At 47.8% G+C, this 24,464-nt stretch overlaps 3 protein-coding genes across 3 annotated transcripts; 2 read left to right on the top strand and 1 right to left on the bottom strand.

The window, feature by feature from the left end:
- Positions 1-3,142: 3,142 nt before the first annotated feature.
- LOC308141045 (ornithine decarboxylase-like) lies at positions 3,143-8,933 on the top strand (the record flags this gene model as incomplete). The annotated part of the gene is made up of 9 exons (XM_080511048.1): positions 3,143-3,290; positions 5,672-5,793; positions 6,326-6,499; positions 6,581-6,753; positions 6,841-7,057; positions 7,341-7,421; positions 7,581-7,743; positions 7,961-8,082; positions 8,679-8,933. The coding sequence occupies 9 exons, from the start codon at positions 3,143-3,145 to the stop codon at positions 8,931-8,933; spliced, it is 1,455 nt and encodes a 484-aa protein (XP_080367174.1).
- Positions 8,934-11,216: 2,283 nt separating this feature from the next.
- spc24 (SPC24 component of NDC80 kinetochore complex) lies at positions 11,217-14,596 on the bottom strand. The gene is made up of 6 exons (XM_080510824.1): positions 14,484-14,596; positions 13,152-13,330; positions 12,872-13,016; positions 12,304-12,408; positions 11,577-11,653; positions 11,217-11,367 (listed from the first exon to the last, which is right to left on the bottom strand). The coding sequence occupies exons 2-6, from the start codon at positions 13,315-13,317 to the stop codon at positions 11,261-11,263; spliced, it is 600 nt and encodes a 199-aa protein (XP_080366950.1). The 5' UTR covers positions 13,318-13,330; positions 14,484-14,596; the 3' UTR covers positions 11,217-11,260.
- A 148-nt stretch (positions 14,597-14,744) lies between these two features.
- On the top strand, positions 14,745-23,693 carry kri1 (KRI1 homolog). The gene is made up of 17 exons (XM_080510815.1): positions 14,745-14,907; positions 15,662-15,738; positions 15,818-15,920; positions 16,162-16,261; positions 17,399-17,453; positions 17,589-17,638; positions 17,734-17,836; positions 17,937-18,005; positions 19,160-19,269; positions 19,502-19,718; positions 19,810-19,980; positions 20,563-20,638; positions 20,757-20,863; positions 20,941-21,100; positions 21,183-21,313; positions 22,573-22,733; positions 22,816-23,693. The coding sequence occupies exons 1-17, from the start codon at positions 14,832-14,834 to the stop codon at positions 23,180-23,182; spliced, it is 2,133 nt and encodes a 710-aa protein (XP_080366941.1). The 5' UTR covers positions 14,745-14,831; the 3' UTR covers positions 23,183-23,693.
- The last annotated feature ends 771 nt before the right edge of the window (positions 23,694-24,464 follow it).

Below are 24,464 nucleotides of genomic sequence, written 5' to 3'. Positions count from 1 at the left end.
ATCCTTTTTTCTTTTCACTCCTGTCAGAAACTTCTCCTCCTCCTCCTCCGCCAGCTCTGTACACCGGTGTTGATGTGTAGTACTTCTTCTTCTCTACTGGTTGAACAGGCAGCCTGTTGATTAGTGTGAGCACTGCTGCCACCTAGTGGCTGGAGGCCCTTTTTTTATTGTTCAAGCATGAATAAAGACACTAATACTGAAAGTCGCGCCCGCCTCGCGCCCCCCCTGACACCCCACCACGCCCCCCCAGGGGGGCGCGCCCCACCATTTGAGAAGCACTGGATTAAGGGGTTGGATGTGATGTTGGATTAGGGGGTTGGATGTGATGTTGGATTAGGGGGTTGGATGTGATGTTGGATTAAGGGGTTGGATGTGATGTTGGATTAGGGGGTTGGATGTGATGTTGGATTAAGGGGTTGGATGTGATGTTGGATTAGGGGGTTGGATGTGGTGTTGGATTAAGGAGTTGGATGTGATGTTGGGTGTGGTGGTTGGGTGTTATGATTACATGTTTTGTTAATTTCATGTATTTGGTGTTCAAGCTCAATTTTCCCCAGACGGTCATCCAGAGGAGAAGAATGAAAGCATCCAGACTCTATAATGGTTGCTGATGTGTTTCATTCTCTCTCTCCTTCACCATAAGTGTTGGCAGGAGCACAGCCATCCTGGGCAAGCTGCCATGTGGTGACAAAGTTCTTGTTAAATAAATAATATATAATAACTATCTCAGGTCTGTTGTTCTTTACCAGCCACAGTGTTGGAACAAACAGAATACCAAGAAAACGTATCTTATAAAGGATGATATAAACAACATTAATGTGTGTATATAAAAATATGTAAACAGGGAAACGCCTTCCTCTCAATTTATTTTGAAAGACTTGCCTTACCTTCTGGATCAATGTTGATCTCATCAAGGTTCTTTTGGTTAAAGTTCATGAGCTTTCCCTGTTCCAGAGCCCATCAGAAGCCTGCTTTTCTTTTGCCAGGTGTAAAGTCCTTTCAGGGAGCCCGGAGTATTGACGGTGTCCTCGGCTGTCGTGGCCGAGGAAGTCAACAAAGTTATCTATTTCACTGACCTCCAAATTAAGGACATGGGACATAGTGGCCATGGGCCTCCTCAGTTCAGTAGAGGACAACTCTTCTGGGTTGCTGGACTTTCTTTTCCGAAAGGCTTGAAGCAAAACACACAAAAAATAAATTTTGTTGTAGGCTCTACTACCATCATCTCTCTTATGTGGAGTCATGACCTTCACAATAGAACCACCAGGAGAACAGGTTTATTGAGTTTTCTCAGTGTCCGGGGAACGACAACACGTCACATGTCTTCTCTTCTGGACATCCACTTTCTTCGTCTTCTTACTCGTGTGCTGAGTGGTCACTTCTGATGAATTGTCACTTGTTTCTCCACCAGATAGAGGAATGGAGTCATCCTCGTTGAATTTTCTGATGGGCATCCAACCATTTACTTGTCAAGCTTGTTGGGATTCATGATTGGTTCTTAGTATTAGATTACTGTAAATAATATATTACTGAAAGGAATAAATCACTGGAAGTCATTTTATGAAAAGTTCAATTGTTAATGGAAGTAACTGTCATTTACTCATTAACAACTCCTAAAGTAAGTGAATAATTACTTGAAGTTAATATTCCAACCTGGACACCTGCAGCTTATAGTCAAGTAATGTACTTTTGTACTTTTTTTTAAATTATTATATTTTGCGTGAGCAGCTTATAATGAGGTGCGCTCCATGGTCCAGAAAATAAGGTTGATTAAATCCATTCCAGGTTAGACTCAATCCAGTCCAGCATAGAATGAATCCATTCCAGAATTGATCAAATCCAGTCCAGATTGAATCCATTCCAGAACTGATTGAATCCAGTCCAGATTTTATATATTCCAGGCTAGATTGAATCCAGTCCAGGTTGAATCCTTACCAGAATGGATCGAACACAGTCCAGAATAGATTGAATCCATGCCAGGCTCATGAGTTGCTGTCTGCTCACTGCAAAGTCAACTACAACAGTCGCGATGATATCAGGAAAGCAACGGGTCTCGATGGACGTCCAGCGTGGAATAAGAGTACCCGCAGCCTCATGCTGGAGACAAAGAGGTGAAGAATGATAAGCACTGATCTGACCTGTGGAACGGTAGGACTGTAAACGGCTGTGAGAGGGACACACAGCATCCGTACACACTAGAGCTGTCACGGCACACGATGTGCCTGGTACACACTGTACCTGGGACTGGAGGTCAGGGTTCACGATAACAAAACAAAAAAAACCAAGGTGAACTTTTTATTATTTACTTTGACCAGACTGTTCTCCTGTTATAAAAAAAAAAAAAAAAAGTAATAAATAAACAGAATGGAAGTGAAGGGTGGCAGACGACCTCTCACCTGCAGATTCTCTCAGTTTTCAGTCACCAGTCTTTCTATTCATTAACTCTCACTGGCGCCTGCTTCCTTTGCCTGCCACTGGGCGACTCCTCCTGCACCGAGGCCTTCAGCTCCTGCTGCACTGCCGTACCATTCATGTGAGGTTTTGCAGTGAGGTTCTGTAGGTTTTCTTGTGAGGTTCTGTAGCATGGTTCTGTGGTGAGATCATGTGGTGAAGTTCTGTATTGAGTTTCTGAAACAAGGTTCTGTGGTGAGATTCTGCAGTGAGATTTTGTAGTGAGGTACTGTCGTGACATTCTCTAGGTTCTGTGATGATGTTCTGTGGTAAGGTTCTGTGGTGAAGTTCTGTCGTGCGGTTTTCTAGTGAGGTCCAAAGACAATGGGGTGCTGGGGGGGGACCTAAAAATATGAAACTGAATAGTTTCCATTTGGTGGTCCAGTACACCAACCTGGCGTCCGCCCCTAAATACACCAACGCTTCCTGCTGAGACCATACAGAGGTAAAACAAATTGTTACTGGCTTTACGGGTCAGCCAGAATGAGAATAAGTGGTGACGGGGTTGATAAGCATTGTTCTGTACTCGCCTATCACTGGGCAGGCAGCCAGGGTCACAGTTTAGACACTATAGACAGTATCCACATGGGCCACAGGATAGACAGAGGCCCAGACGCATCCGACACTCCCCCTCCTCCGGAGGCAGCCAAGTGTGTCCTCACTGCATGTTTTCCTGGGTGGTGATGGGGACATGGGGAAGAGCCGAGGCTGGAGTACTCAAGACAGGAGGAGCAGCAGTGGTTGGGGACTGGCGAGCAGAGTGGCCATCCACCCAATTAGGACGACGCAGTGCAGAATCCTCTCCCCTCCTCTCAGACAGACGTTTAACCACTCGGATGGTGAGGGCAATCACAGCATCCAGATCGGAAGGAAGGTCAGTGGAGGCCAGATGGTCCTTCATGATGGAGGAGAGCCTATAAGGAAGGCATCATAAAGGGCCGAGGGATTCCACCCCCTATAATCAGAAAGAACAAAAGTCTATCGTGTTGTCTGGCGCATACCAGGAGCTCTGACGAAGAGACATGAGAATTGGTGCTGCCTCTCTTCCCGGGGAAGTGTGCTGGAACTTGGACAGGGTGCCGAAAAAATCCCTGCATGAGTCACAGAGGGGAGTCTTGTTAGCCCACTCCGAAGCAGCCCAGGTTGCGGCTCGACCTGTCAGGTGGGATATTACAAAGGGGGCTCGAGACTGTTCAGTGGGGAAGGAGCCAGGACGGAGTTCACAATGCAGCTGCGTCAAAAATGGTTGACAATCCCCCGACTACCCAGAAAACTTCTCAGGGGGAACCAGCAGATTCACAGGAGCAGCAGCCACCCCAGGAAGTGATGAAGGTGCAGAGATAGTCTGAACCTGACCTGTTTACCCAGAGAGCTGGGCCCCACAGGTGGCGAGAAGGTGGTCGTTCCTAGCGGTGAGGGCCTGCATCTGCTCACAGAGCTTCAGTATCTACTTTTGCTGGTGGGCCGCCATATGCCAGGAAGCATATTGAGGTGTACTACACACGGCGTTGAGGTGTACCACATAAGGTGTTGGGGTGTACTACACAGGGTTTTGGGGTGTACTACATTGGGTCTTGGGGTGTACCAAATCGGGTGTTGGGGTGTATACTATATCACACTCTATCACTCCATCATCCTGCAGGGAAAAATTATTTTCTGTTGTCGATACAACTGATACATTGTTCATAACAGTAAAATACCATTCAATGTGCGTGTGGGTGTGTGTGTGTGTGTGTGTGTGTGTGTGTGTGTGTGTGTGTGTGTGTGTGTGTGTGTGCGTGTAATACCGTTCCGCCACATTTCACTTGTAACTGTCACAGATAGCAGACAGGACCCAAGTGCAGGACTCTGGAGGCAGGCTGAGTTCAATCAAGTCTTTTATTCACAAGGACAGCACAGACCGACGAATAGCATGTTGCTCCTTGACCCGAGGAGCGCAGCAGACTTGACTCCAAATCACTGGACAGGACGGACGAGACGTCCTCAACCAATGACTAACAAACCAACACTGACACACACACAGACGGGACATATATTGCTGGCAGGGCAATGACTGGAATTGGCCCCAGGTGTGGAACGGGACCGCCCAGACCTGTGGCCCGCCCACTCTTAAGGGAGATCCCAGCCTACCTTCTAACAGTAACTCTCCAGTGTGCTCCTGGTCTCCAGTTAAGTTTCACTGAAGCAGGTTCAACATCGTCACAGATCTTAAATATGGAGGGCAGCAGGAATAATGGTGAGTTAGTTTCATCGCCCAGTGTTCCAGGGAGATTTGCACATTGACAGTGGTCCATGTTGTTGAATGGTGTTCCTCTGGGGACTTGGACTTGTGTTCAGGACACTTTGGACTGTCTTGGTTCCTCCATGGACACTGAGTGGCTCCTTCTTTTCTCCTCTGACATGCTTTTAGACAGATACATGTGTTTTCTGTTTCCATCCAAAAGATGGAGGTGCTCAAAATGTTTTGGGGGGTCAAAATCAACTTAAGGTCTATTTTTAAGAAATAGATTTTCTATGGTGCATTCTAATGCTCTCGGGACAACGGAAGACTGACGCCACTGTGACGTGCAGATTTTGCTTCTTCATAGGAATATATTTCCACTACTACTTGACATTTTTGCCATATGCTTTCTTAATTTTTCAAGATGTTGTCTTTTTTTCTTTTAAGGTCATGGCTTTTTTTCATTGCTGATGGTTTCCACCTGTACCTGTACCTGTACTTGTCTCCCCTCACTCCAAACTTCACTACATTTGCTTTTTTGTTCAACCAGTAGTTTGACATTGCTTCTATCTGCTTTCTAAACTGAGCACCTGTAGACTGAAATGGTTTCTAATCTCCGCTATTAGTTTTTAATAAAATATTGGATCTTATTAGTTCTCTGCAGGTCTCCTATAGCTCAGTCCCGAGACCTCAGTACGTCACAGTCACACTGAAGTACATTGGTGAGGAACAAGCATGATTGTTAGTATTAAATTAATATGTTAGTATTCATATTAAAATCAACATTTTCACACAAAGAATATTTTATTCTTCAATGAAAAGCATGAATGATGTACAGATACATTTTACAGTCAACATTTTGGAAATTAAAAATTAGATAGATCATAGGTAGGAACACAGGAGAAACACATCCTATATTTTTTCGGCCATCTTTTCCTAAAAAGGACTGGATGGCTAGCTGCCTAAAACCATGTCCTCTGATGTCCTTCACACCACCAGTGACTCCAGAACCATCAGTGAAGCCGGTTTTGTTCGCTGTGAACCAGGACATTGAGATCTTAGACACTGGGAGGAGCGTCAGCGACTTCATAGCCAGTAAAATAGTGGCGCTGAACTCAGAGGTGAGTATCAGACCTGGGCTTCCAGACGCCTGGGGATTCCTTTGACTTCCTGAAACACTCAAACATTCCACATCAAACTCCAGCTCATGCAGTCCATGTTAATGTAATGTGTGCTGGTTAATTCATATGGAAACTCGTGTGCTTGTACTGTTCCACCTATTATTTGGATGAATGACCGTTACCACTGATCAAAGATCAGGTTCTAAAGGGACCAAGTGTTCTGTCTCATAAATCCACCAAACAGGTCAGAATAGTACAAGCTCTCGATCTCCTGGAAACACCAAACGCCATTGTTTGTGTCTGCTTGGTTGACTTCACCATAGAGTGATTGCAGTACTTTGTGTGATGTGATATTCAGTATCCATGAAGAAAACCCAATAGAGCCACAGCAGTGAGTCAGGAAGACGTATTGTCAGCACCATTCATCAATCACACAGTAACTGATAGAGATTCTAGCTCTTTGCTGCTGATCCTCCGTCTTTCCATTGAAATACTCTTGGAACTGTCTCAATGAAGTTGTTGGTTTCTTCAGGAGAATCAGCAGCCGTTCTTTGTGGCCAATCTGGACCGTGTGCTGAAGGTTCACATGAGGTGGGCCACCAACTTACCCCGGGTGGAGCCTTTCTATGCAGTCAAGTGCAACAACACCCCAGCAGTGATCTCCATGCTGAATGCTCTGGGTACAGGCTTTGACTGTGCCAGCAAGGTATTCATGGGTTACCATCAGGAGTTCAGAAGCAGTTTCCTGTAAGGTCACTCATTGGAAGCACCCTTCACTGTCACACAGGGTGAGATCCAGCTGGCCTTGTCTCTTGGAGTCACACCAGATAAGATCATCTATGCACATCCCACAAAACCATCGTACCACATCAAGTACGCCCGCTCTCAGGGAGTAGGCACAATGACTTTTGATAACCAGGAAGAGCTGCTGAAGGTTTCTTCTTGCTACGCCCAAGCCAAGTAAGTAAACTGCTCCATATGGCTCTGATTCCACGTTTGGTGCAGTTTCTAAAGACAAGGTTAATCATGGACAATGCTTGTTTCCAGATTAGTTCTTCGCATTGCTGTTGATGACTCCAAGTCCTTGTTGCAGCTCAGCGCCAAGTTCGGCGCCCCACTGTCCTCAGCTGGGAAACTGCTGGAGCAAGCTGCACAGCTGGGCCTACAGGTCATCGGGGTCAGCTTCCATGTGGGCTGCATGTGCACTGAAAGCTTGACCTTCAAACAGGCCATAGCAGATTCTCGCCGTGTCTTTGACTTGGCGGTAAGTCATCGGCCTAGAAGCAGAGCACTGACGGCACACAGCAAAAAGCCCAGAGTTGAATTAACTCCCACAGAGTCTATTTGAGGCCGGTCGTCCTCAAATAGACTCTGTGGGAGTTAATTCAACTCTGGGCTTTTTGCTGTGCATGCGCTGGTGTTTCAAGGTTAATCTGTATTTTGTCTTTTTACTTTGGGCATATCATGATCAAATCTCCTCGTGATTATATCCATACGCCACACGCCACACCTCTGATCAATACCTCGGTCCTACACCTGCTTCTCAGGAATCGCTGGGCTTCAAGATGAGCCTCCTGGATATCGGCGGAGGGTTCAGTGGAACAGACGACTCTGAGAACTTTGATGAGGTAAATGAGAGCTGCTCCAAACATTTCCAGGTGTCGAGGTAGCAGCTCTGTGACGTCTGATGGTGAACCTCTGTCATGGCCCTCACCTTCCAGGGCCTGTACCTAATACCACAGAAACTGTAGAGGAGGACCCCAACCTGTTCTGTTTCCTCCTGCTAGTTTTCAGCCGTCATCAATGAATCGCTGGAGCAATTCTTCCCGCCTGACAGCGGGGTGAGGATTATCGCGGAACCCGGTCGATACTATGTGGAATCAGCATTCACACTGGTCATGAACGTCATCGCCAAAAGAGTCGTGATTAATGAAACAGAGGAAAATGGCGGTAAATATCCCCTGACAGGTGTTTGTTTCTCAAATCCAGTGGCAATAAGTCGTCATTTTAACTGTGGTTGCTGAACATGTTCACATAGTTCAAGGTCCCCTAACGTCTTGAATGTTTGGAGCCTTTTTCTTTTCACACTGAATCCTCAAGGACACCCAAGGTGGATATTTTTCAACTGTTGTGATGAGGTTCAACCCTTTCCTTGTCTTTTCACCAGACAAAGCAGGACACAGCCCCAACAGAACGATGGAGTACTACCTCAACGATGGCGTGTATGGCTCCTTGAATTGTGTCATCAGTGATCCTTCATGCTTGAAGGTCCAACCCTACCTTCACCGTGTAAATATCAAGGCACACATTCACCGCGGGCGGTCACGGCTGGTGAAGTGTGCAGAACAAAGCTGAGGATAGAGGACACAAACTATTTCTCACAAATAATGAAGAATTCAAAACTCAAATCAAGCAATATGAGGACAGAAATACAAGGGACCCAGATGAGGAGAAAATGGAAGGAACTGACAAAACAACGTAAGGCGCAAACGTATCAGTATATGTACATACTGAGAGAGAAGCAAGGCACAGCTGACAACAATCAAGGGTCATGAGGAGAGGGTGTGAGGGTGGAGCAAACACACACTGAACTGAACACAGGCCAGGAACGAAAAACTACAAATGAACCGAATTCCAGAAACTTAAATCAGAACAATTTAATTCAATTCAATTCAACTTTATTTATATAGCACCAACTACAACACAGTCACCCAGCCCCCCCAAATTCCCACCCCCCCTTCACCACACCAGAGGTTGTGATGTCTGACAAGATGTTTGCTGTGTTCTGCAGCCCGGAGGCCAGCATTAGTGAGCCCAGAATGTTAGAACACTGGGTTTTTGATGGAAATGTGAAGTCGTCTTTTCTCCGTTTGCTCCCCCTACAGGCTGTCGGCAGCAGTGAGAAGAAGTACAGGTCAGTCCTCTGGGGTCCGACCTGTGACTGCGTGGACAAGGTCCTGGAGAACTACTGGATCCCGGAGCTCCACGTGGGGGACTGGCTTCTCCTGGACAACGCTGGAGCTTACACTTCTACTTTATGCGGCGACTTCAACAGCTTTGAAAGAGCTCTCATTCATCCTGTTGTGACCGCTCACAGTTACAACACTTTCATCCATCTACACACCCAACAGATGGCCTGAGCCACTGAAGCGCTGTGTGAATCGAAGCAGGGAGAGATCTGGTCACGATGTGGAGGACGATCACACTGACAGGGAAATCCTGCAAACTGACATTGGCCTCATTTGGCCCGTTTCCTATGGAGGTGCTATTCCTGAAAAAGGTTTACCCTGAAATTGTAGTTGTGTACCATAAGATGGTAGTTGTGTACCCTGAAATTGTAGTTGTGTACCACAAGATGGTAGTTGTGTACCCTGAAATTGTAGTTATGTACCATAAGATAGTAGTTGTGTGCCATAAGATGGTAGTTGTGTACGATAACATTGTAGTTGTGTACCATAAAATTGTAGTTGTGTACCATACGATGGTAGTTGTGTATGGAGGCAACGCCACCCAGAGCGCAGTCCCGCTACAAAGAGTGGTAAAATGTAGGCGGTTCGTGAACGACGTAGCGATGTAACGTTATTACGCAACAATAATGGCATGAAGAAGGTAGAATTGCGGCTGCAGGTCATGACAGCGGCTCAACTGGTGTCTGAAGCCGGGAGCTTCCTGTACCTTCACAGGAAAACCGCTGCGCTGCGTAGCGCCGACAATTCCAGGAGTCTTCATTGCAGACTTGTTGAGAGTGACGGAACATTCTAGTGAATGATACAAGAACATGGCACTGAAAGCCACACCACTCACACTGATGGTTCTAAAAATCCCAGATCTCCCACATTTATCTTCCATTTTAATAATGTGTAGCAATAAAGGAGCTGAGAGCTGCAATGCATTATGGGAGTTTCTGTTTGTTGTGTTTTAAATGTAGTTATTGGGGGTTATGTTAGGTTTGTAGTGTTTCAAATGTAGTTATTGGGGGTAATGTTAGGTTTGTAGTGTTGTTAATAATTGTGTTGTGTTATGGTTTTGTTGCTTGGTTCATGTAGTTTAGTTTATTAGTTGTAAGTTGTCGACCAGCAGTGAAGAAGGTTTTGTGTGTCGTGTCCTCCTGGCATGGTCTGCTGGTGGGACTGTCAAAATAAAATGTGTGTGGGTGTTGTGTTCAGTGGGAAATGGGACCAAATGGCTGTTTGAGCATTAAAGGTTGCTGACCCCTGGTCTAGATGGAGCTGCTCAGGCTGGTTTAATCTGCCATGCTGTATGCAAATTTGGTTGCAGTGCTTCATTTTGCAGGCTATCAGAAGTATTTTGCAATTTGGGTGTGTGGTTTTGTGTTTTGTGTCAAGTATTTTGATAAAACCATACTAGTTTGCATTAAATTAAAATGTATAATTGTATGTATTTTTTTTTTTCATTTCCTTTGATTGTGGTTATAAATATGCACTCATACTTTTTCCTCTTGATTTTATGTTCTTTTCTTTTTTTTGTATAATTTTATGTTTGCTTACAATTGCGAAATTGTTTCATACCATTTACATCTGTAAATGAATCATTTGCTGACGTATATTCAAATGAGTGTGTGTGTGTGTGTGTGGGGGGGGGGGGGGGTCAAAGCGGTACTCTGCACTGTAGAACAGGAGCTGTTGGTCACCAATATCTAAACGAAGAGATGGAGACCTTTGTTTCTCTTTCACTAGTTTATTTAGATGTGCTTGATTGTGTTGTAAATAAGTTTGTTTTTATTTAACCAATGAACTGGTCACCTCTAGTCACCTCTAGTAGCCTCTGGTCACCTCTAGCAGCCTCTAGTCACCTCTAGCAGCCTCTGGTCACCTCTAGTAGCCTCTGGTCACCTCTAGTGGCGTCTGGTCACCCCTAGTAGCCTCTGGTGACCTCTAGTAGCCTCTGGTCACATCTAGCAGCCTCTAGTCACCTTTAGTAGCCTCTGGTCACCTCTAGCAGCCTCTGGTCACCTCTAGTAGCCTCAAGTCACCTCTAGTGGCGTCTGGTCACCTCTAGTAGCCTCTGGTGACCTTTAGTAGCCTCTGGTCACCTCTAGTCACCTCTAGCAGCCCCTGGTCACCTCTAGTAGCCTCTAGTCACCTCTAGTAGCCTCTGGTCACCTCTAGTAGCCTCTGGTCACCTCTAGCAGCTTCTAGTCACCTCTAGTAGCCTCTGGTCACCTCTAGCAGCCTCTAGTCACCTTTAGTAGCCTCTGGTCACCTCTAGTAGCCTCTGGTCACCTCTAGTAGCCTCTGGTCACCTCTCGTGGCCTCTAGTAGCCTCTGGTCACCTCTAGTCACCTCTCGTCGCCTCTAGTGGTTGAACTACAATAAAACACCAGTAGGTTTTTTTTTTTCATCTTTATTTCAGGTTAAATATCAAAACAAGACAAACAGTAGACAAAGCAGATAGAGGCGGTCCCTTCTGGTTCTGGTCCCGGTTCTGGGTCTGGACCTGGTCCCAGTCACCATTCGGTGCTGATGAAGCTCCACAGCTGGTCACTAACGTCGGTACGACTTCGTGTTGACAAGTCAATGTTGATGGGAGTCGCCAAATCTGCCCCGTAGTGCACTGTGGGGGGGGGGCAGCAAGGTCAATAGGGGGGCAACAATCATCAACAGATGGTTCGACATTAGACTCTCCTGCTACCATCAACTAACGATCTGTACACTCAACGCTCCTGCCACCTGGTGGAGGACAACTCATGATGCAGCTCAGTTCCCAGACTGGAGCTGCGGTCCGGTTGCCAACAGTGATGAAACAGAGAGAGTGGCCTGTACCTCCTGTCAGCCTGCCGGGGGCGGAGTCGTACTCCCACTGGATCTTGGTGATGACGTGGTAGAGCTGGGCCACGTGTCTGTGGAGAGAACACCGTCAGCGTCAACCGTCGGCTTCGGCTGCGGAGCAGCTCACTGCGCTTCACCACCTGAACAGACCACTCCTCCAGCAACTCAGCAACTCCAGTACTCCTCCAGTACTAACCGGGGAGTCATACAGCCGACACATTAAGATATTGAGGGCGTGTAGTAAATCACTGAGCACTGGCGGAATTCCTCAACCTTTGGAGCGGTCGGTTCTGGAAGATCCCAAATTGTTGTGGTGGAAAGCGGAACTTTAAAGGACTATGACAGTCCATGGAAACGGGGCTCAAGTACACAGCCTTGCCACCATGGAGCTCTCAACTGGTCTACATGTTGTAGCAGAGTGTAGCTAGGGTTGTGTAAGGTGCAGGTGGATGTAGGGTGGAAGTAGGGCAGATTTAGTGTGGATGTAAGGTGATGTAGAGTTGATTTAGTGTGTATGTAGGGTGGAGTAGGGTGGATGAAGGGTAGATGTAGGGTGGACTGGAGTGGATTTAGTGTGGTGTAGGATGGATGTAGATGTAGAGTGGAGTAGAGTGCATGTAGGGTGATGCACGGTAGGTGTAGGGTGGGTTTAGTGTGGCTGTAGGGTGGATGAAGGGTGGCTGTTGGCTATATGTAGGGTGGATGTAGGGTGGATGCTCACACTGCAGAGGGGATGACCTCTGTTGTGTCCTCGTCCACTTCGCTCTGAAGAGCTGACAGCTGCAACTCATTGTTCTTCAGGCTCTCCAGCTCCCTCTGCAGGGACCTGGGGGAACGTCAAGGAGGGTAAACACTGCCAAGCTCCACTGGACTCTACTGAGACTATACTGGACTCTACTGAGACTATACTGGACTCTACTAGCCTCTACTGGACTCTACTGGACTCCACTGAGCCTATAATGGACTCTACTGAGACTATACTGGACTCTACTGAGACTCCACTGGACTCTACTGAGACTATACTGGACTCTACTCGACTCTACTGAGACTATACTGGACTCTACTAGCCTCTACTGGACTCTACTGGACTCCACTGAGCCTATAATGGACTCTACTGAGACTATACTGGACTCTACTCGACTCTACTGAGACTATACTGGACTCTACTGAGACTATACTGGACTCTACTCGACTCTACTGAACTCAACTGAGACTCTACTGAACTATACTGGACTCTACTGAACTATACTGGACTCTACTGGACTCCACTGGACTGAGGGTCTGGATACTGCAGCTCTGAGTCGGTGATCTGGTTCCGGGCGTTGTTCTGCCACAGCTGCTCCTCCACGTTCTTCAGCTCCACCTCCATCTTCTTCTTCTCCACCTCCATGTCTAGCAGCATCTGGCCCGCACCCTCCTCCACCTGGGACACATCTGGAACACAACCACACTCTCAGTGATCTGGCCCACGCCCTCCTCCACCCCGGGACACACCCGGATTAGATCCACACAGTGCATACAAGTCGCTGATCTAGTTCCCATACGTCTATGGGGGGAACGGCGGCTGACCTCTCAGGATGTGGGCGACGATGCTCTTCGTCTCCCCCTGCTGGTCAAGGAGCGCCTGCTGCTCCCTCCTCGCCCTCATCAGGCTCTCTGGCCGGCTGCTGGTGACGTAGGCCACCAAGGCCTCGCCCGTCTCCTCCAGGTCCTGGAACTTGTGTGCCTGAGCCATCGCGCCAACCGACCTGAAACGCCACGCCCAGGGTGGAAGGTTCCCCCGTCACAAACACTCACATCCACACCACATCGCAGCGTTTTGGGTTTATACAGGAACACGCAAACCTCTTGTTCTCCATTTCAGTGAAAAATAAACTAGTCGCAGTAACAACCTGCCTGATATCTTCACTTCAATAGTCAACTTTCTTTATATGGACTGCGAAATGCGATTTCAAACTAGATATTGATTAATTAGTGACATAAATGACACTGAAAGGATCAGTCAGCTGTTTCTTTGCACTTCAACAGTCCAGGTTTTTGCCAGTTGGTGAGAACAAACATTGAGTCAACAACAATAAAACCACCAGGGAATCTTCACCTTTGAATGTATGGTTTATTTTAGTTACAGAGAAACTTCTTTTTTTTTTTTTTAAACAAACCTTTACTTGACTTTCTAATAAAACAACCTGAAGCCAGAGAAAAACCATCTGACCATCAACACGTGCACATTTCAAAAAGCTTCTTAAATCATGAAGCAACCCAAGATATACATGTTCTCCAAGTCATAACTAAATAACTACAGTCAGAATGGTGTTTTTATTGGATTGTTATTGAAGGAGGTCAGAGTGTTTGTAAAATTGTGTACAATATGTCTGCTGTGGTGGCTGAGACCAGGTTATAGATGGATCAGGTTATAGAGGGACCAGGTGATAGGGGGACCAGGTGATAGAGGACCAGGTGATAGGGGGACCAGGTTATAGAGTGCCAGGTGATAGGGGGACCAGGTTATAGAGTACCAGGTGATAGGGGGACCAGGTTATAGAGTACCAGGTGATAGAGGGACCAGGTTATAGAGCACCAGGTGATAGAGGGACCAGGTTAAACAGGGATCACAACGATTTGAACTTTAATTGAGACTGAAAGAAACCCTGGAATACATCACGCTCGTGTCAGCGGTTTAATCAGAAGTACTCAGATCGATCGATTAAAAGGTACTTTGATCACTTTTATCGGACTCGTTCTGTTTCTCTGCTTTCAATCAGAAACGTCAACAGTTTTGCGACTAAAGACGCTACAAGGAAACTCCGGTCGTGAGCACGGTCCTCCGGGACGCCACAATCTGAACCAACCGAGTTTACATCAGCGCGTGTTTGTTCGAGTTTAAGTAAGAAAACATCCTACCTGGTGCTCGCGCTCAAACTGAGCCCGCCGGCCACTCTTCTTCTGTGGTGAGTGTTTTCAAACTGCAGCGCCTTTCTTCTTCTTCTATGGTGAGTGTATTCAATCTGCAGCGCCTTTCTTCTTCTGTGGTGAGTGTGTTCAAACTGCAAGCGCCTTCTTCTTCTGTGGTGAGTGTGTTCAACCTGCAGGGCCTTTCTTCTTCTGTGGTGAGTGTGTTCCACCCCATATGCACTGCTCACCGGAAACCACGTGCCAGCGAGCTTCCGTGTGTCGCATCCTGACATGAGATGAGATTAGCTCTTTAATTCGGAGTTTCTGAGCAACTTAAACGGCTCTCTCACGACAACAATGTCGGGGCTGAAGATTAACGCCACCTTCGCGCAGAAATATGAGAAATACCGACAAAGAGAGGAGTTCCAGAGACGTAAGTGTCGCCTTGAAGCAGCTAGCAGCTAGCTCGGGAGCCAGCGTGGGGCAACAGCAGGCGACTGGCTGCTGGGCTGATTTGAAGGATTTCAAAGTATATTTGACACATATGGAAGGATTATTAAGTATATTTGAGACAGTAAAGCCAGTACCCCTGAGGCTATATCGACTCTGAATAACGTCATCGTATGAGGTGGAAGATTATAATGATGCACCTCAAACATTGCAGCTCGTTATATAAAGGTCGACAGCATATTCCACAAAATAACTCGAATATGGAAGAATTAGGGCGTTATAGAAGAAGTTGAGTGAATTTGGATCTAACACTGATCTGATTTTACACATTATGCCAGTATTTTTGACTTCAGGATATTTATATGTGGCTTCCAACTGAGCTTTTCATCAAATGTAATTCCTAAAAATGTATTTCCATGTGCTTGTTCAATTTTTTTACCATTAAGAGAATGGTAATCGAAGAGTAACAAATCATATGATACTATACTAAATATATGGACATATACTAGATATATGAATCCTATATAAAATAGTAATTAGAAATTACATTATGTAAAATGACATTGTACAGGATTTATTTTCTCAAAACAAATTCTGAAATCTCATCCATGGACGAATTGTCTTACAATCCAACAGAAGGAGTTGACCTGTTAGAACGTGGGGTTAAAACGTGGCGTTAAAGCCTGGTTGACCTGTTTAAAAACAGCGTTTCAGGCGTGTTTCCTGTGTGTGTGCAGTGAAGGACCGGTATGGAGACCCAGCAGATGACGGTGACTCCGACTCGTCCGAGTCCAGCTCTGACGACAGTGAAGTGGTCAGTTCTAATCCCCTGCCTTTAATAACACTGTGATAAACTGTTGATTAATTTGTTTGTTGTTCATTTGCACATCCAGGAGCTGGACCCTGAAATCGAGAGGGACTTCTACAGAACATTGTCGCTGTTGAAGAAGAAGGACCCGAGAATCTATGAGAAGGATGCTACATTCTACACAAAAGGTTTTGAGCCACTCAGTCACTGAATGAAGCCGATGTTCATCTCACAAGGCTGGGACCATCCATTTTCCTCTTCCTGCATCACATGTAGAATTCAATTCCACTGAAGATACACCTGTTCAACTGCTGCTTGACAGCTAATCATTAAGAGCATTTTAGAAATGACATTGAATGATATATTGCTTTGTACTCGTCATCCTGTCGGTGTTCAACATCTGTCCGCATTTGCTCTTATGTCATCTAGACGAACAGTCCGGGAAAGCCAAACCCTCCACCTCCAGGACGGCAGTGAAACCCATGTACCTGAAGGACTATGAGCGCAAAGTCATTGTGGAAAGGGCAGGGTGAGTGTGTGTCCTGGTGGGAGACTGGTGACTATGGTCAGTCCAGCTCGGTCCAGCTGCTGGTGTTGGGAGAAGCTTTGTCGTCAAGTTAATTCGTGTCCGCATGTTGTGGTGTTACCGTTAAACCTTCCCCACATGTTGTGGTGTTACCGATAAACGCTCCCCACATGTTCTATGTGTTACAGTTAAACGCTCCCCACATGTTGTGGTGTTACAAGTTAAACCTTCCCCACATGTTCTATGTGTTACTGTTAAACCTTCCCCACATGTTCTATGTGTTACCGTTAAACCTTCCCCACATGTTGTGGTGTTACAAGTTAAACCTTCCCCACATGTTGTGGTGTTCCCGTTAAACCTTCCCCACATGTTCTGGTGTTACAAGTTAAACCGTCCCCACATGTTCTATGCGTTGCTGTTAAACTCTGGTATGAGAATAGAATCAGTGTCGACAGATGTCCACATTCAGATATCTGGATTGGATTGGAAGTGATAAAATGTGGACGGGTGCTTCCCTATATATGGTGTCATGTGATCTCGATGCAGGGTGGCGTCTCAGTGTAACATGTCACTGTGGTGTAGAGGCTCGGTGTGGCGGCTCTGCGTCTCATCAATGACTCTCACGAATCCACTAAAAGTGTTTGTCAGTGCAGCAGAAGAATGTTTAGTCGCTCCAGTGGTTGGGCTCGTGTGCAGGTCTCCACCATCAGCCGGAACTCAGTGATCTGCTCCGTCCTTCCACTTTGCTTCATGAGCAGCAGCAGACTGGTCACACCTTCAACCAGCAGCATAATTAATGCTGCTGGTTCATTTCCTGGACCGTCACCACATGCCTGCTGTCGGTCTGCTCCACCCCTTCATCCTGGACTCAGACTCAGATCAGGAACACACTGACATGTCGTGTTCTTATGCTTGTATTGTGTAACGCGACGCGTCAGAAAGGCGACCTGGGATAATTTTTTTTATCTCATCGAAGTGACTCTTGTCATTCTATTACGACAGTTTGATGATGTGTAAGTTTGAATGCGTGAGAAGTCGTCTTTGGAATGTGGCTGATGGAGATATTTTAGAGTGACGTGAGGACGGAGTGAAGAAGCTCTGCCGACACAACGTGAGACACCACCCTGCTTTGCCTTGCAGCAAATATGAAGACGAAGAAGACAGTGATGGAGAAGAAGCTGCACAGAGACGAGAGGTAAAGCTTGAACGTCTGCTCCTCTGGTGGGGGTGGGAGTGGGGGGGTCACATATTTTATTATCGTCATTGTTCTCTCTGGACGATGTTTTATTAACGTCACTGTTCCCTCTCTCTCTCTCTCTCTCTCTGGAAGCGAGCGGCATCTCCCAGCTACATGCAGGAGCAGCGGGAGCTGAGAGAGAGGTAAGAGATTGTGTCGTCCTGCTTGGGGGGGGGGGGGGGGGGGGGGGGGGGGGGGCGTCCTCCTGGCCCGCTCACCCACACAAATCCCTCTGCAGCTTCCACAAGTTCGTCCAGGACAGTGACGACGAGGACGAGGGCGGGGAAGGGGGCGGAGTTTCCCGCCTGCTGACCAGGAGGGTGAAAACACAGGAGGAGGAGGTGAGACGCTCTCCTTCCTCATCGTCTTCATCATCCGAGAGCAGCGGAAGCTACATCTTTGTGTGTGTGTGTGTGTGTGTGTGTGTGTGTGTGTGTGTAGGACAGGGAGGAGGCAGACTACATGTCCTGGCTCAGAGGACAGGCGGAGCTGGACGAGGAGAACGACATGGTGAGTGTCGGCAGTGGGAGGATAAGAGCAATACAGGATCTCAATCAATCAATCAATCAATCAAGCTTTATTTATAAAGCACATTTAAAAAAACCAAAAGGTAACCAAAGTGCTGTACATCAAAAACAGCAAATAAAATAATTAAAATATTCAAAAGTTAATTCAAAAGCACAGAAGAGACAAGGCATAAAACATAGAAAACATGTAAAACAAACAAACAAACAAGCTTACTACAAGTTATATGATATCAAACAAGATGAAAATAAATCAAGGTGTACTAAAAGCCAAAGAATAAAAGTGGGTTTTTAAAAGGGATTTGAAAACAGGGAGCGAGGAAGCCTGCCAGATGTTGATAGGCAGCTCATTCCACAGTTTCGGAGCAGCGGCGGCAAATGATCTGTCTCCTCTGAGCTTCAGCCTCGTCTTAGGGACTGTCAGCAGCAGCTGATCGGCTGATCTCAGGGATCTTGGTGGGCAGTAAGGCTGAAGCAGGTCTGATAGATAATGGGGAGCCAGATCGTTAAAACATTTAAAAACAAACTGCCTGACATACCTGCAGATGTCTAACGGTGTATTGACTGGGTGAGGCTGTGTGGTACGTCGCGGTGCGTGTACAGCTCGTACGGCTGTAACTCCACTGCCTTGCTCACAGTGACTCCACACAGACATTCATGTCTAAACGGCTCATTGAAATACTGATGCTCAGTGGCGTCCGTTTGGACCGGACGGAGGATGGTAACTACAGATGTTGGTGATGAAAAGGGGAAAAGCAGCAGTCTGCTGAAGGAAAGAAAAGATGGCGCCCCCGTCTTGTGGAGCAGTCCTGACGGTGTATGGAGGTCGCTGTGACGCTACAATCGGCACGCCTTACGTTCTGGGGATCCCAGCTTTTCTTGATTTGGTTTTAAAGGTCCGATTTAGCAGGAAGCAGGTTGGAGGTCAAGGCAAGGTTCTGAGGTTCCGTGTGTGTGTGTGTGTGTGTGTGTGTGTGTGTGTGTGTGTGTGTGTGTGTGTGTGTGTGTGTGTGTGTGTGTGTGTGTGTGTGTGTGTGTGTGTGTGTGTGTGTGTGTGTGTGTGTGTGTGTGTGTGTGTGTGTGTGTGTGTGTGTGTGTGTGTGTGTGTGTGTGTGTGTGTGTGTGTGTGTGTGGTGACAGAAACACTTGCGGGACTACTGGAACGACCCGGCGCTGGACGACAAGGAGCGTTTCCTTCGGGATTACGTGCTGAACAAAGGTTACCGTGAGGAAGACGAGGATGACCCGCGGTGAGTGTTTTTTTTTTTTGTTTTTTTTGTTAGCTTTGTTCGTCTCACATGTCAAATATGCAACAAAAACGTTTCAGATTCTGCTTCCCGTGAGCCTCCATAACACTCGTCCTCACCCCTTTTTCTTCACGAAGGCCGTCTCAGTGGCCTCGGCTTTTATTGTGAAAAAGTGCGATGGCAGTGTTTGACAGGGGCTTTGTATGGAAGCCGTTAACCAGGTGTCTGCCGTCAGGATCCCCACCTACGAGCAGCTGGTGCAGGACTCCGAGGAGGAGGGCGAGACCTTCCTGGAGCGACAGGACGACTTCGAGAGGACCTACAACTTCCGCTTCGAGGAGCCCGACAGCCAGCGCATCAAGACGTACCCCCGCAGCATCGCCACGTCGGTGCGCTCCAAGGACGATAGCCGGAAGCGCAAGAGGGAGGAGGTGAAGGAGAGGAAGACGAAGGTACGTGTCCAGTGGGAAGCCGCCGCCGCAGGGGGGGTGGGGGTGGGGGCGCGCCCCCTGAACCCAGAGCTCACGGCTGCGCTGGTCTCAGGAGAAGCAGCAGAAGCGGGAGCAGCTGAAGCAGCTGAAGAACCTGAAGAGGAGCCAGATCATGGAGAAGCTGCAGCAGCTGCAGGAGCTGACGGGGAACCAGCAGCTGGCCTTCGGCCAGGAGGACCTGGAGGGAGACTTCGACCCCAGTCAGCACGACCGGCTCATGCAGGTGAGGCTCAACGCGGTCCAGGTGCCGTGCTGTGCTGGTCCTCCCGGCCGGCACCTGGTGTACACATCCAAGCTCCATCCACAACAATCCCCCGGCTTCTGGTTTGCAGCAGGGCCGGGCCACATAGCTGAGACACAGCAGCTCACGTTTCCTCACATTATTTTAATTTTCACATTACTTTCATTTTTCCCTATTTTGAAAAGAAAACTAAGTACAAATGGCAACAAAACAAGTTTTGATTTTATTTCAAAATCAAAATAAGTAGAACCCATTCAGGCTCAGTTTAACCCATTCAGGATCAGTGGAACCTGTTAAGGATCAGTTGAACCCGTTCAGGATCGGTAGAACCCGGTCGGGATCGGTAGAACCCGGTCAGGATCAGTTGAACCCGGTCAGGATCGGTAGAACCCGGTCAGGATCAGTTGAACCCGGTCAGGATCAGTTGAACCCGGTCAGGATCAGTTGACTCGGACCTTCTCCAGTTCTACACTGATCTGCTTTAGAACTAGTTTCTCATGACCCTCCAGGGCAGAGTCAGTGTGAACAGGAGTGATGCAGGACTTCTTACTGCCTTGTGTGCAGAAAGTATTTGGAGAAGAGTACTACGGAGGGGATGACGAGGAGAAGCCTCAGTTTGAGGACGAAGGCGACCTGGAGGGTAAGTTGGTCTTCACCGTCATTTGTTGATTCTTATTTTTATTGTTTTATTTTCTCATCATGAGACATGAGGGGTGATGAGAGGGAGCAGTAATGACGAGTGCCCGTTGCCTCTCCAGAGCACTGGAACTGGGACACGTGGACGGGGGCGGAGCCTGAGGATCCTGAGGAGGATGAGGATGGCCGGGGGGATGAAGAGCCTCACTGTGAGGACTCCAACTTCAACGTGAGCTCACCTTCCAGGAAGCAGAGAGGCCGGGGTTGCCGGGTTCCTTCACCACCGACCGTCCTGTCGTTGTGTAGATGGACGCAGACTTCGACCCCGGCCAGCAGAGCGCCTCCCAGAAGAAGAAGAAGAAGAAGAAGCAGAAGAACTTGGAGGACCTTCCCCTGATGGGCAAGAAGAGGAAGAAGTCCCACTTTGCTGAGGTCATCACCAAGAGCAAACCCGTGTTCGACCCCCGTGAGTCGCCCCGAAAGTCCCAGTCAGAGTAGCCCGTGTAGCCCAGTACTACACGTGGTACTCACCTGTGCTGCCGTTTCAGAGGAGAAGAGCTTCCAGCAGTACCTGGATGAGTACTACAACTTGGACTACGAAGACGTCATCGACGACCTGCCCTGCAGGTTCCGCTACCGGCAGGTGCTGCCCAACGACTTCGGCCTGTCGACTGACGAGGTGAGACCCGAGTACTGCTGGAGTACTGCTGGAGTACTGCCACTCACTGGAGTACTACTGGAGTACTTCCAGTCACTGGAGTACTTCCACTCACTTGAGTACTGCCACTCACTGTAGTACTGCCACTCACTGGAGTACTACCACTCACTGTAGTACTGCCACTCACTGTAGTACTGCCACTCACTGGAGTACTACCACTCACTGGAGTACTGCAACTCACTGGAGTACTGCCACTCACTGGAGTACTGCCACTCACTGTAGTACTGCCACTCACTGGAGTACTACCACTCACTGGAGTACTGCAACTCACTGGAGTACTACCACTCACTGGAGTACTACCACTCACTGGAGTACTGCCACTCACTAGAGTACTGCTGGAGTACTGCTACTCACTGGAGTACTGCCACTCACTGGAGTACTGCCACTCACTGGAGTACTGCCACTCACTAGAGTACTGCTGGAGTACTGCTACTCACTGGAGTACTGCCACTCACTGGAGTACTGCCACTCACTAGAGTACTGCTGGAGTACTGCCACTCACTGGAGTACTGCCACTCACTGGAGTACTACCACTCACTGGAGTACTGCAACTCACTGGAGTACTACCACTCACTGGAGTACTGCTACTCACTGGAGTACTACCACTCACTGGAGTACTGCCACTCACTAGAGTACTGCTGGAGTACTGCCACTCACTGGAGTACTGCCACTCACTGGAGTACTGCTGGAGTACTGCCACTCACTGGAGTACTGCCACTCACTAGAGTACTGCCACTCACTGGAGTACTGCCACTCACTGGAGTACTGCTGGAGTACTGCCACTCACTGGAGTAGGGTGTAGTAGGGAGGTCAAGCCACGCCCACTACTGAGCCTCACTGTGACTCGTCTGGAGGAATTTCACCCTTTATTTTGATAGGATTCCAAATCCAGACTCCATGCGAGAATCAATTTAATTTACATTGATCGTTTTTATCTTATATTGTTCTCAACGCACTCTAATAAGACTTTCAACTGTAATATTTCATTGAGATCTCGGATGTTATTTTAGTGTTTATGTATTTATTTGCAGTGTATAACATGCGACCAGTGACAGTGAATGTCAGTGTGTGTCATGAGGGGTCAGTAACACGTCCTCTTGATAATTCCTCTGCATTCCCCTCACGCAGTCTAACAGACGGGTCTTTGGGTATACCTGTCACTGGGTTTTCATGTTGTCTCCTCACGGCTGATGAAAGGGTTTGTTTTTCTTTGATCTCAGATTCTGAGCGCCGACGACAAGGAGCTGAACCGCTGGAGCTCGCTGAAGAAAACCTGCATGTTCAGGTCCGAGCAGGAAGAGCGGAGCGACCTGAAGAGCTTCCAGGTCAAAGGGCAGAACCACAGGAAGAAGAAGGAGATCCTCGGCTCCATTTATTCCCAGTGAGTACCTCAGAGGAGTGACGGGTCGGTGACGCCGCCACCGCCTCGCCACCGTTCACCCCGTCTGTCATGTGACCCACAGGGAGGACCGCCCCCCAGAAGACCACGACCCAGAGGTGGGGAGGAAGAGCCCAGACCTGCTGCAGACTGCCGAGGAGCCGCGGGAGGAGGACGACGACATACTGGTTCCCAAGAAGAAGGTGAAACGGGAAGAGGAACCACAGATCCCGGCCCAGCAGGACCAGGACCAGGACCAGGACACCAGGCCGGGAAAGCCTCGCTTGTCCCAGAAGAAGCCCCGGCGTTCTGGCGGCAGCGGAGTGAAGATTGGTGGACGGCAGTTCAGCAGAATCCGACTGAAGGCGTACGGTTTGAACCCCAAGAGACTGTATTTCAGACAGCTGGGCAGGAAGAGGAAAGACCAGCAGAAGAAGGACCAGCCCAGGTAGACCCAGCCCAGGTAGACCCAGCCCAGGTAGACCCAGCCCAGGTAGGACCAGCCCAGGTAGACCCAGCCCAGGTAGGACCAGCCCAGGTAGACCCAGCCCGGGTAGGACCAGCCCAGGTAGACCCAGCCCGGGTAGGACCAGCAGAGGGAATAGTGACACCTCAGGGCTGCACACGAGTTTTAAACCTGGGAACCGTTTTCTGTGATGAAGATTCACGTGGTCAATTAATTGTGTTCCTTATTAATAAATTACATTGCGAGAAGTGTGCCCTCCGGCGAGGGGGCGTGGCCTCCGGCGAGGGGGCGTGGCCTGCAAGTTCACACAGCTTCTGTGTGTGAAATGTCCTCACAAAAATCCCTTTTTCTCTGCTTTTTTGAGTGTGAACAGGCCTTAGCAGGTGTACTTCTTCCAAGGTCGCAATAAAAAAACGTATGAAGATGATCAACTTCCACTTGAGTGATGTAACTTCCTGTGTGGAGTTATGGGACACAATAAAGAGTCAGTTTTACAGATTGTATAAAGTTTCTAAGTGTTGATTATGTAACCAGTGTTGGGGAAAGTTCAGTTCCTACATGAACCAGTTCAAAGTTCAGTTCACACATTTTAAAATGGACGAGTTCAGTTCATAGTTCATAATTCATTTCCAAAAATGAACAAGTTCATAATACTTTTTTTTTTTTTGAAGATGTGGCTGTGAGCTTTTACCCTCAGAATACTGGCATTTCCTTCTTGTTGCCCCCCTGTTCAGTCACACTAGCAGCCAGCTGCAGCTTCACACCCCTATTAGAATTATTAAAACAAAAAGAAAACACTACTAGTAACACAATGTGAGGCAGGAGCCGGGCGGGGTAAGAAACTTAAGATGGACCTCAAAGTGCAAAACATTTAAACTTTATTTATCTGTCACTTTTCAGTTTCTAGTAAATCGATTGTTTCCTGACTTGTTAGCCCAAAGAAAAGTTGTAGAACTCGGGTCATAAAAGAGGAATATTCAGCCCATTATTGGCGACGCCACATCCCAGGAAAGACTCGCCGGGTGCTTCGGTTCAATGTGCCGTCTCAGGTTCGCTGTTGTTGTTGTTGATGTACAGAGTTGCTTCTTGAAACCGGCGGGAAAAGTTTAAACGATGAGGTAAGATTTTTCCACCTGGATCATTACTGAACTTTTCAGAATATTTTAAGTGATCGTACGAAGATGAAGTTTTAATCGTGGAGGAAGTGTGCATGTCCGAAAAGTCCCTCCTTTCTCTTTATCGACTTCCACTTAACCCCATGGATGAGG

Source organism: Blennius ocellaris (assembly GCF_963422515.1).
Source record: "Blennius ocellaris genome assembly, chromosome: 16".
Classification (NCBI taxonomy): Eukaryota; Metazoa; Chordata; class Actinopteri; order Blenniiformes; family Blenniidae; genus Blennius; species Blennius ocellaris.
This window is presented reverse-complemented; position numbering and strand designations above follow the sequence as displayed.